Source organism: Macrotis lagotis, chromosome 1, assembly GCF_037893015.1.
Source record: "Macrotis lagotis isolate mMagLag1 chromosome 1, bilby.v1.9.chrom.fasta, whole genome shotgun sequence".
NCBI classification, from domain to species: domain Eukaryota; kingdom Metazoa; phylum Chordata; class Mammalia; order Peramelemorphia; family Peramelidae; genus Macrotis; species Macrotis lagotis.
In genome coordinates this window covers 434,474,929-434,488,417 of record NC_133658.1, presented here as the reverse complement: position 1 = coordinate 434,488,417, position 13,489 = coordinate 434,474,929, and the positions used below count along the sequence as shown (strand labels likewise).

The window sequence follows — 13,489 nt, the reverse complement described above, 5'->3', positions numbered from 1 at the left end:
CCTCCTGGGAAATGGGAGTATAAGCTTAGTTAATATCTTTAACCTCCCACTGCCTTTTGAAGGAATAATGAAACAAGAAAGCAAACAAGTGAATAAAGATGATACTTTTTAGGCTTTCTAGACAAAAGTTAGAGGTTCCAACAGCATGTGTACTGGTAAATTTTTAATATCAAGTCTCTGGGGGAAAAGTATGTACAACCCACTTTTAAGTTTAACATTTTCTATATCACTTTCTCAAATCTAGACAATCAACAAAAAAGTAAATCAAATCCTGATTTTTAGCTTTTAATGATATCCAAAGTATAAATACTTAGACTGCATATTTAAGTTGTTTGTGATGGGGACAGAGGAGAGTGTAGAATTTTTTCTCTTTAGTGCTTGCTCAATTTATTTATAGTAGCTCTTTTTGTGATGATTAAGAATGGAAATTTGGAGGGTTGTCTATCAATTGGGGAATGGCTAAACAAGTTGTGGAATATGATTATGATGGAATATTATTTTGCTATAAGAAATGACAAGCAGTATCTTCTTAGAGAAGGGAAAAGGAAAAGAGGGAGGAAATGAGAAATTTTACAAACAAATGTTAAAAATTGTTCTTACATTGGAGAATTGGAGAAAATAAAATACTAACAAAAAAGAAAGAAATGACAGGCAGGATCATTTCAGAAAAACTTGGAAAGACCTATAAGAACTGATACAAAATGAAGTGAACGGAACCAGGAGAATAGTGAACACAGTTTCAACAATACTGTACAATGAAGAACTGTGACTAATTTAGCTATTCTCAGCAATACCAATGATCCAAGACAATCCCAAGGGACTATTGATGAAGTGTACTATCCATCTCCAGAGAAAGAAGCAATATTGAGTACAGACTGAAGCATGCTATTTTTCACTTTGTTGCATTGTTTTTCTTTTATTCTAGTTTTATTGTACAAAATTATTAATATGGAAATATTCTTACATGATTGCACATATATAAGCTATTTATGATTGCTTAATATCTCAAGGAAAGAGAAGAAGAGGAAGGGAGGACAGAATAGAATTGGAAACCCAAAGCTTTAAAAAAATCCCTAAATATTAAAAAATTTTGTGAACTTGTAATTGGGGAAAAATAAAATATTTAAAAAATAAATAAACAGTGCTTGCTCTCAGGACAGAAGCAAAGGGTGGCCAACTAGCTAAAGAAGACTGGATAGGAGGTGATTATGTGGAAGGAAGGAGTCTCTGATGTCTGGGCATTGCATCTAGTCAGGAAAATAAAATTTAGATTCAGGATATTAGAGCTAGAAGAAATCTTAGAGATTATTAAATCTAAACTCATTTTACAGATAGGAAAAGGAAGAAAGAGAAAGTGACAAAGTCATGTCTTAAATTAGTAGTAGAATGGGAACTAGAATGTAACCCACTTGTGTCCTCTTTTGGAGATCTCCACATCTTACCATGCTTCTTTTTAAACCTTTAAACCGTGAACAATTTTTTTTCCCTATTCAAACAGCTGTTTAGATGTACTTTCTCTATCCTGTATTTGTACATATGATTTTTGATTGAGAACTTAACCTTAATCTCAATTAAATCTTATTGCATAGATCAAGTCTGCCCTTTTTTTCCAGCAGGTCAACAACATTCTGTATCCTGACTCTGTTACAATGTAGTAGTTATTTCATTTAGTTCTGTAACACCTGTAAATTTGATAAGTGAACCATCTATACATCCATTTAAATCTCTGATAAAAATGTTGAACAGCACTTAGTTGAAGACAGATCCCTGGGGAAAACTCTCCTGGGATCTCTTCCCTCAATTATGCCTTTATTCCTGTGGGTTAACATTGCTCTCTCTAGACTCCTTTAAAAATATAATTGTTATAGGGATGTGATATTCATTCCTCAACTTCTCCAACTAAATGAGTTTATGAAATATTTTCCTCTAATGTGTTAGTGTTCCACTTAGACCTGGAACTCTACCCACAACTGCATATGCCCATTACCAACAAAGGAAACCTTGTAATCTCTGACCAGTTATCCCACCCTCTTACCATCTATAGATTTAGAACTCCTGATGCTGCCACTGCCCCAGAGACCACCACTGTTACAATCACCTCTAAGACAGGCTCCTGGTTTTACAGTGGTGGTGTTGCCTCTACCTGCACTGTATTCTGGGCCAACCGAGACAACCTTCTAAATTGTCTTGGACTGGACAAATGTCTTGCCCTTAATCTTTTGTCAACTCTGCCACTCTGGAATTCCATTTGAGGATTTATTTTAAAGACTTTTGGAGGGGAATGTTGGAAGAGTTCAGCTGAGTTGCTGCCTATACTCCCCTATCTTGGCTCTATAGTTATACAATCCTGGGAACAAATTGTTAGGGCTTTTGAAGGGGGAGTGAAGTGGGAGAAGGAACAAAGGAGCACAGAGGAAGAGAATATCTCATCTTCAGCTTAAGCCTCCTCCCCACACTCCCTCATTCTTGGTTAAGGATTTGAATTTTTCATTGGCATTCTAACAGGATTTCCTGAAAGAGAAGCAGCTGGCAGTGATATATCAAGAGCCAAGAACAGACTGGATACAGGGAGGAAAGGTAGATTCAGAGCTCTCCAAGGAGTCCTTCGATTCCAAATTCATTGAGATTCTGTGAACTATTACATCTTTACTTACTCTGGGTCCTGGATCTAGTACTTACTGGTATTATGACCTTGGGCAAGTGACTTCCCCTCTCTTAGCCTCAGTTTCCTTCTCTGCAAAATGGTAACAATGATATTTTCCCTGCTTTCCTCACTGGGATGTGATGAAAGTAAGTGACCTTTCTTAATCTTTGACCCAGTACCATCATGCCCCAAACTATTATTCTTTATTATTCCCTTGTTATTTCCTGATAAATCTGGGCAATGAAGTTAGCTTATTCTGAACACATTGATTAGTCCTCCCTCTAATGCCCCCTCTGCTGTCAAAGATATTTTTTAGATTAAAAACAAATCCAGATTTGAAATAATAATAATAATAAAAATAACAATAATATTAGAAATAATAATACTGATAATGATAACTTCTCTAGAGTGCTACAAAGTTCTTTTCTCTTAACATCCAGATAATGAATACAAGGAGTTATTATAGCCAGGTTTTGACTCTTCTTGACCTCTATTTGCAGTCATTTGTCAAGTCTTGTCAATTCTACATCCACAATATTTTCCTTTCTTTCAATTTACACTAGCTTTCTGTAGTTGAAATGCACAATTTTTTTTGTCTAGACTACTGTGATATAGTTTCCTCCCTACCTCTTCTTTCTTCAGTCTATACTCACATAACTGACAAAGCAATATTCCTAAATTGTGGATCTAACCATATCATCCTCAAACAAAACAAACCCTGCTAAAATCCTACCTTCAGTGTCTCAGTATTACTGCTAGGATAAAATACAAAATTGTCAGCCAGGGTTTTTCTAGTTTCATTTGACATTACTCTTCATGCTGTTCCTTGTACATGACGTTGTATCACTCACCTCTGTTGGTTTGCCCAAATCTCTATCTGGAATGAGCTCATTCTTGCCTCAAGAATTCCTAGCTTCAGTTAAGGTATTATTTCTTCCATGAAGTCTTCTTTCCCTGATTTTCTCCCTCCTTCCCCAGTTGCTAAACTTACTTCTTTCTAATTTTTTTTCATATTATTTGATATATACTTTTGTGTTTACTTGTCATGTGTCCCTCTGACAAAATAGAAGTCCTAAAAGATATGGGCTATTTTGTCTTAGTATCCCCAGTATACTAGCACAGAATCTCACTTATAGTAAACACAAAACATGCTTGTTTTATTGACTTTTCACAGATGAGGAAACTGAGAGATGCCTCAGAGAACTGAAATCATTTATCTAGTCACACAAATATTAAATGTGGGCTTCAGGATTCTATTTCAAAGATCAGTATTTTTTGTTGTTACCTTTCAAGTTTAAATCAATTGCTCCCTTTTATACTACCACTATGGTTAATGATGTGGCTAGGTAGTATAGATAGAGTAGCAGTCCTGAAGAGTCAGGAGGACCTGAGTTCAAATCTAACCTCAGACATTTACTACCTATGTGACCCTGGGCAAGTTACTTAATTCCCTTTTTGCCTTAGTTTTCTCATCTGTAAAATGAGCTGGAGGAGGAAAACCACTCCAGTGTCTTTGCCAAGAAAACTGCAAATGGGGTCACAAAGAGTTGGCTTCAACTGAAATGACTTAATAACAAATGGCAAATGATGGGTTTTTTAGTGCTTTATACTTTCACAAGCATGATCTCATATGAGTTTTACAATAAGCATGTGAAGTAGATAGTGTAGATACTAGTATCCCTCTTATTTTATCTCTTAGTTTTATATAAGGAAAATGAGATTCAGAAGTTAAAACAACTTGTGCATGATCAGACATAATGTCAGTGGGACAAACAGGAGTAGACTCTAAGCCTAATGATATCCAGAGCAGGGCTCTTTCCAACTCTCTTTTTCAAAAACCCCCTAAGTCTTACTATAACATTTCAGATTTTTTAGATTCCATTATTATCTGTCCCATCATTCCAGTCCATCCTAATCACAATGGGTCAGCACTTGAGGAGATCTGAGTGTGTCTAGTGTCCAGGACAGATCTGGTGGGTGCGTTCCAACCAGATAAGTAATGCAGAACAGCTAGATGACACAGTGGAGAATCAGATAGACTCATCTTCATGAGTTCAAATCTGGGCTCAGACACCTACTAGCTGTGTGAACCTGGGCAAGTAACTTTAACCCTGTTTGCCTTGGTTTTCTCATCAATAAAATGAGAAGGAAATCAAAAACCACTCCAGTATCTTTGCTAAGAAAATCCCAAAATGGAACCAGGAAGAGTTGGAAAAGACTGAAATGACCCAACAACAAAAACCTACCTGCTACACCAATGTGATTCTCCACAAACCGGATATAATTCTGAGCCTTGGGAGGGAGGTCTTCCCATTTTCTGGCCCCAGTTGTATCTGTCTTCCAGCCAGGCATGGTTTCATATTCCACTTCCACCTTCTGAAGTATTTCCTGATTAGCTAGAAAACACATGTTTCATAGCATCTTTTAGTCACAGATTCAAAGGGCAAACTTCCCACCACCCTCTTCTACAGCCTCCCTCAGAATGGAGTCATTCAATTTCTCCTTTTATAACTTCAGAGACAGGGATCTTGCTATGTAATGATGTAACACAAATCCCCTTTAGAACCAATTTATAGCTTAGCAGTATCACTACTAGGTCTGTATCTCAAAGAAATCAAAGAAATAATGAAAAGATCTATATGTAGAAAAATATTTTTAGCATCTCTTTGTGGTGGCAAAGAATTGACTATTAAGGGGATCCCCATCAATTGAGGAATGGCTAAGCAAATTGTGGAGATTAATTAGAACATAACAATTGATTAATAGTGAACAATAGTATTGGGAAGATGATACCAAGCCAACACACACACACACACACACACACACGACTGCCCAGTAAGTAGAGAGGTGTAAACAAAATGCTATGTGAAGTCTGAGAGTGGAAGATCCTAGCCAAAGAGTAAAAGGGTTTAATGAAGAATTAGCATTTACCTATGCTTTAGAAGAAAGCTAGGAATATAACAGTGGAAGACAAACACAGAATATGAAAGATAAGGCTGGAAGTAAACCTGGTCTGAATGAATGCATCACAAACAAGCTTTAAAGTGAGCAGTAGAAAACCAGGGATAACCTTTGAGTAGAAAGACAGACAAAGCTCTCTGGGCATGTCTGCTGAGTTGTTGGTGGTGGTAGTATTGTGATGATGAACAGCTATATGAATAAGGAAGATGATTCTTCTCGATGCATTTTGACTCTATTCCTTCCTGGAGACCTCCAGGGCTCAACTGATCGATTCCCAGAAACAATACCCGGACAACCTATAGGATCACTTCTCTAACATACTTCTCATGTGATCCTTTGTTTGAGTGCTGTGTTCCAGGGTTACCTGGTGCAAACCTGCTCTGCTTGTTTTCTCTCTGAATGAAAGAGAGAGTCACATGGTTCTCAGTCCTGTCACTCTGTCTGGGCTCCTGTTTCCTCATCTCTCAAATGATACGTATTATCTACTTTAAAGGAATGCTGTGAGGAAAGTATCTTATTAACTTTGAAGTGCTATGTAAATGTGAATTATTGTTACTACTAGCTGTGTGACCATGAACAATTCATCTGAATTCTCTGGGTCTCAATTTATTAATCCATTAAATGTGAATAGTAATAGTTGTATAACTGCTGATGTCATGGTCTTCTTCAAGAATGAAGGACAACACATTATTATTATCCTGCAGCACTTTGCTGCTCACAGAGTGGGTAATCCAGGGCTGTTATGGGGAAAGTTTGCATGAATCATAAAATGCTTTAGAAGTGTAATATATTATTATATATAATGTTTTTGTGTAGAGTGTGGCTAAGTAGATGGAGGTTGATTGACCAAATGATCATGCATTCTGGTATCAACTTTAGTCAGCCTTTTTTACTGCTTCCTCATTCCTTCAAGAGGCAATGGAGGGTTAAAGATAATAACCAGGTTGGCACTTTTCTTTCCCATAAGGCTCAGGTAGCATCTATCCATTTGAAAACCCATGGTAACTCAGGTTACAGAGTCAGTGGGCTCAGACAATGAGCAAGAACTCAGATGAGGCTGAAGTTGGGGTTGGGATACAGGGGACAGTGTAGGATTTTCTCTCTCTCTAAATAGCTGACTTTGAGCACAGATCAGCTGGCTGAAGAAAGTTGGATAGAAGGTAATATGTAAGAGAGGACAAGGTAAAAATAGGGCAAAGGGAAAGAAGTAACATCATGATGAAATTTAGACTTAGGATGTTGGAGCAAGGAAGGATTTTAGAATTTAGTATAACCTCTTCATTGTACAGAGAGAGAAATTGAGTCCAGGGATGGGAAATGACTTGTCTAAGATCATGCAGTAAGTTAGTGACAGAGCAGAATGGAACTCTTTTTGTCACCCAGTTCAGGGAACCTTCCACTGAACCATACTGTTTCTTGGTTTTTAAGCCAAGGACAACTGAGTAGCTTAAAACAAAAGTAAGGGAACCTCTCCATTTTGGTAAAATCAAAAGATTTTAAGTTATCCACTGAAAAGCTCCTTACTATATGAAATTATAAGTCTTTTAATTTTCAAAGGATGTTCAGATGCATTATTTCTTCCAATATACATTGCATTTTCAGCAGATCTTTATAGGTTAATCATTAATTAATTAATTAATGACTGATGAATGAATGAGATAGGGAGGGAAGCAGGCTGGCATGTGTTCTCTCCTTCATCAGAGGTTTCTGAGGCTCAAAGGATCTGTCCAATGTCATACAGTTAGAAAGCAGAAAGAGTTAGAATTAGATGCTAGGTCCCTTGCCACTCAGTCCCAGACTTTTTCACCTGTATTATTCCTAGCTGATAATAATCATAGAAACAAATAACATGAAATGGAGGGTAGAAAGTTATCCTCAGGGTCAGAAAGACTTGAGTTCCAGTCCTTTCTCTGACAATTATTGTCACATAATCTCTCAGTGACCTAAATTCAATAAAAAAAAAGAATCCACCAGCTCCTTAGCAATACATTTCACTTTTGGACAGCTTTAATTTCTATGCCCTCTTCCATATGGAGCCCAAATCTCCCTTGCTGCAGATGTCCTACAATTTCTGGTCTCTGGGGCCAAGCGAGACAAATTTATAATCTCTTCTCCATTACAACCTTTCAAACACTCAAAATAGCAATCACATCCACCCTGTCTTTTCTCTCCCAGGTTAAAGAGTCCCAGTTCCTTCCACTGAGCTTCTGAAAGCAAGATCTATAGTCCCTTCCTTATCTTGCATGTCCTCTCCAGAAATCTCCAAAATTGACTCTGTGATTTACTGAATATTTTACATACCATTCTATTTAATATTTTTAGCAAGCAAATATTACCATTTACAAAGAAAAAAACAGTCTCATAGAAATGAAATGACATACCAGAGGTCACAGAAAGGAAATTGCACAGCCGGATTTTGAACTCTGGTCCTCTGAATTATGGGTCAGGTACTTTCTTTCTCTCTTTCTTTCTTTCTTTCTTTCTTTCTTTCTTTCTTTCTTTCTTTCTTTCTTTCTTTCTTTCTTTTTTATTTTAGAAAGGTTTTACTTATTTTGAGTTTTACAGTTTTTTCCCCAATCTAGCTTCCCTCCCCCCACTCCCCACAGAAGGTAGTTTGCTAGTCTTTACATCATTCTCATAATGTGTGATGGGATTTGAATGTGATGAGTGAGAAATCTTATCCTTAAGGAAGAAACACATAGTATGAGATATAGCAGAATTACATAATAAGACAACATTTTGTCAGGTATTTTACACTATATTCTGTTACCTAAATGACTACACTGTGGATGTAGACAGATCTGTCTCATCAAAGTTCTATTTATTAGTTTACAAGGCAACGTATCATTGCTCTGGTGTGCTTCAGTGGCTCATAATCTTTGTGTCAAATTTTAGAGAAGGAATGAAAAATATATTCTCTAAAGAACCTTTAATGAATATTTGCCCCAAACTCTCTAATTCTGACTTAGCTAGAAGGAAAAATGGTGTACATCACTGAAGATGGAAAGTTGACTAGAAAGGCTTCTATGGTATACTCTTAACTTACCTGGAAAGTATGGAATCCTTTTCCCATTCAGCTTGTATGAAACACCAACTTTAATCTCATCTAGGGCATCCAGGATATCCAGTTTGGTTAATGCCAGCCTAGTCAAGACCCAAGTGTTTCAGAAAATAGTACTGAATCAAATATTACAATGATAATAATTCACATAATAGTTTAAAGTTGGCAGAGCAATTTCCCCACAACAATCTTAAGGTAGGTCTTTAAGGGTCCCTATTTCACAGATGAGGAAAGTAAAACTTCTGTTGTCTTGTTTTCCAATTTCATTTTTTCCCATGTGTAAATATTTTTTCCCAGAAGGATTATGGCTATCACCTGTGGGTTAGGAAAAATGTCTTCTTTACTCATCTCCTCCATCCTGCAGCAGGTAGCTAGATGGAGCAGTGGATAGAGCACTGGCCTTGAAGTCAAGAGGACAGAAGTTTGAATCTAGCTTCAGACACCACTTAGTAGCTATGTGATCCTAAAACCCCGATTGCCTCCCATCCAGCCATCTCCAGTCATCCTAATTCACATTCGACCACTGGACTCAGATGGCTCTGGAGGAGAAAGTGAGGTTGGTGACTTTGCTCACCTCAAATTCAATTCACAAGCTTGTCATGGCATCACCTCCTTGATGTCATGGTCTTCTTTAAGAATGAAGGACAACACATTATTATTGTCCTGTAGCACTTTGCTGCTCACAGAGTATTGCTCAATGAAATTTTTGAATGTTTCCCAAATTCAATTGGTCATTGAAAATTGGAAGATTGAAATTTGTTCACGCTAACACAGGAGAATAGGGAATTGGATATTCTGGATAAAAGGGAGATTTGGAGAAATTATGGAGCAAAATTTGGAAATTTGGTTAATTTTTAATTCTAAAAATTTTCACTTTAAGTATTTTTCATATATATGATGTTATATTAGTTATACAATAAATTCGATTTTAATATTCAATATAATTATATTAAAATGTATTTAATATATAACAAAATTATGCAAATATAAATTAACACTTAACATTTTAGAGGGGGATATAGTGCTACTATTGGAAATGTTAACATTTTTTACTGAGTCTATTTCATAGGAATGAATATGAAATACTTTGAGAATGCTATTGTATATAATTGAACAAGTCAAAGAAGTGAACCTAATCTTAGTGTGCATCTTTCTACTTGAAGAATATTATTCTCAGTTAATTATCCTATGGGGGGAGCACAACATATTGGAAGGAGCATTACACTCAGGAACCAAAAGACTCCTGCCTCTAGTATTTATGAAATGTGTAACCTTGGGCAAATTACTTTTCTTTCCTGAGGCTCAATTTCACTATCTGTAAAATGAGAATAATTAAAACAATATATGATCTAGGGGTGGCTAGGTGTCACAGTGGATAGAGCACCAGCCCTGGAATTGGGAGTACCTGAGTTCAAATCTGGCCTCAGACACTTAATAATTACCTAGCTGTGTGGCCTTGGGCAAGTAACTTAACCCCATTGCCTTGGGGAACCCCACCCCCATGTATGATCTAACTACCTCCCAAGTGTATTGTGAGGAAGGTACTAAGATTTACATAATCTTAATAAGTTGTGAGATGATGATGATGATGATGATGATTATTGTTATATTTTCCCAAAGATAGTAACTACCTCTCATTTATTTGCTCTAATGTATGTGAGTGAGGATACAATATAACAATTTCAAAAAAAAAGAACATCTCATGGTTATTTTTTTACCTTAGTTTAATCTTTCTAATTATGTTTCACAGACTAAGAATTAGTTTGTATTAGTTAGAATTTGCATAAAGTAGATGGCAGGGGTAAAGACAAAGACTGAATTTAAAGTGAACCTTGGTGGCAGCTAGGTGATGGAGTGGATAGAGCACCAACCCTGGAGTCAAGAGGACCTGAGTTCAAATGTGACCTCAGATCCTTAATAATTGCCTGTGTCACCTTGGGCAAGTCATCAACCTCATTGCCTTAAATAAATAAATTTTTTTAAAAAAATAAAGTGAATCTTAAGTAATTTACATTCAAGGAAAGGAAAGGGAAACCAGCATTTATTAAGTTCATTATATATGCTAACTACTTTACAAATATGATCTCATTTGGTTCACCACTGAGCTACTATTATTTCCATTTTTATAGCTGAGGAAACTGAGGCAGAGAGATGTTAAGTGACTTGCCCAGTATTACAGATCTTAAAACTATCTGAGGCTGGATTTGAGCTCAGATCTTCCTGTCTCCAGACCCAATGCTATATAGCCATTATACCTTCTAGCCCTGTAAACTGAGTGTTCATTATTTTGGCAAAATAGAATAGCCCTCAATTCCCACTTTACTGATATTGTTTTGACTTCTTCCCTGTTTCATAGTAGAGAGTCTTGTGTTCTCTCTTGGCTGCCTATGACCTCCAGGATGAAATAGAAAATGCTCTGTTTCAATTGTTTGCTGCCATAGGGAGGGAAGGGAGTGAGGGTGGTATGAAAATATGTAATTCAAAAGTTTGCAGAGAATGAATATTGAAAATTATCTTTGTAAGTAATTGAAAAAAGAAATAATAATTTTTTAAAAAAGAAAAAATCCCTTGTTCTTTAAAACCCTTCACATGGAAATTGCCATACACAACCAGATAAAAAACTATGAAATCTGAATGAAGAGCAAAGCATACTATGATCACTTTTTAAAATTTCTTTTATATATTTTTCTTTCTTTCTCATAGTTTTTCCCTCTTAATTTCTAATTCTTCTTTCACATAACATATGGAAATATGTTAAATACGATTATATATGTACAAACCTATATCAGATTACTCGCTGCCTTGGGGAGGAGAGAGAAAAGGGGGAGGGTAGAAAACTATGGAACTCAAGAGCTTAGAAAAAGATGAAGGGTGAAAATTATCTTTGCATGTAATAGGAAAAGTAAAATAACACTGACAAACCCTTCATAACTGTCTCTTCCTAATCTTTCTAGTATTTTTATATTCATAAACTGCAATCCAGCAATACTGGTCTACTTGCCTGTTCCTTGCACAAGATACTCCATCTCCTGACTGAGCCTTTACCCTGACTCTTCCCCATACCTGGAATACCCTCCTAGCTTCTCTGGCTTCCTTCAAGGCTCAGCTGAGATGTTGCCTTCTGAGCGAAATCTTCCCTGGTCCCCACAGCTGCTAGTTTCTTCCTTCTGAGATTAACCTCAATTTTTATTTTGTATATGGATGTATGTATATATCTGTCTATGTATGACATATAGCTATATATCTATGTGTGAATGTGTGTATACACATATATGTATGTCTTGTATTCATTACTTTTTTTCATGTTGACTTTCCCATTAAAATTTGAGCCCCTTTTAATATATACCTGAATCATTAGTGCCTAAAGCACTAATTCAGGTAAAGTGCCTGAATCATTAATAAATGCTCCTATTCTTACTGACCTCCCTATATCTCAGACTATGAATTTCCCCAGAGGAAGAGTCTAGGGTTGTTCTTCCTCAGTTTTCTTCCCTGTGTGGCCAAGTAAGTACAGAACAAAGATTAGATGCTTACGCAGTAAATCCATTGATCATGTGTGCATATCTCAAAATCATAAGGTCTAACCAGCCACAGCGCCGCTTTCTACCTGTGGTCACTCCCCACTCATGGCCTCGGTTCTGTAACAGGTCTCCAATTTCCTGCACAAAGAGAAGAGAGATTTAATGATGCCTAGCTAAAATACTCCTTCAATACCCAACTCAGGTCTCCATTTCTCCATGAAGACTTCCCTGACTATTTCATCTTAACTTTATCTTTTTAGTGTGCAAGTCCCATAAGTTTAATACTTAATTCATAGAACCCTTGAATGCTAGTGTTGGAAAGAATTTTCAAGGCCTTTAGTCCAGCGGGCATATAGAAAAGAATTGCTATACTCATTACAAGACCAAATGAAGATCAATTTTAGGAAATGGGTATTTTTAGCTTAAAGAAGAAAAGACTTAGGAGAACATGATAGCATCCTTAAAATAATACACTGGATAGACATTTCATTTGTTCTGTTTGTCTCCAGAGGACAGAAGTATATACTTCTGGAACATAGAGGTTATAACATAGAGGATATAAAAGAAAAATTTTGAACTACTGGAGTTGACCAAGTGAACTGGAGTTTCTTGTGAGATGATGAGTTTGATACTACTGAGGCTTCCTAGATGGAAGCTGGAGGTTCACCTGCTTGGGATGCTGTAGAAAGGATTCTTGCTGAGTATGGGTTGGCTTCCTTCCAACTCTCAGATTCTATAAGAACCAGGACCAAATTCACAAAGCAAGATAGTGATAGAGTTGGGGGGGGGGTGCGGGGAGAGTGGAAACAAGGGAGTTTCTTTCCAAGTCTGAGGTTTTCCTAAGACACCATAATTAGACCCTTTCTTGTTTTTTAATTCATTTTTATTTAGGAGTATGTTTCAAAACTATGAGATTCCTGAGAGAAGGGATGTTGTATTCTTCTCCTAGTCTCCCTGATGATTGGTTTTACTATTCACTACTGGTCTGATTTAAGGAAACCTCTTTAGGTTTTAGTTTCTTCACCTACAGATTGCCATTGTTGTTGTTGTTCAGTCATGTCTGACTCTTTGTGACATCATTTGCATTTACTTGGCAACAATACTGGAGTGATTTGCCATTCCCTTCTCCAGCTCATTTACAGATAAGGAAACTGAGGCAAAGAGAGTGAAGTGACTTGTCCAGGGTCACATAGTAAGTATCTGAGGCTGCATTTGAACTCAGGTTTTCCTGAATCTAGACCCAGCATTTTATCATCCAGCTCCACAGGATTAAATAATCTCTAAGGTCCCTTGCATCCAGCT

At 36.7% G+C, this 13,489-nt stretch overlaps 1 protein-coding gene across 1 annotated transcript in view; it reads right to left on the bottom strand.

The window, feature by feature from the left end:
• ADSS1 (adenylosuccinate synthase 1) overlaps window positions 1-13,489 on the bottom strand; it is a 71,354-nt gene that overhangs the window by 2,946 nt on the left and 54,919 nt on the right. The window contains exons 10-12 of the mRNA XM_074213232.1: window positions 12,201-12,325; window positions 8,652-8,749; window positions 4,891-5,040 (exon numbers count right to left, since the gene is read on the bottom strand). Of these exons, the coding sequence (XP_074069333.1) occupies window positions 4,891-5,040; window positions 8,652-8,749; window positions 12,201-12,325 (373 nt within the window). The remainder of the gene's footprint in view (window positions 1-4,890; window positions 5,041-8,651; window positions 8,750-12,200; window positions 12,326-13,489) is intronic.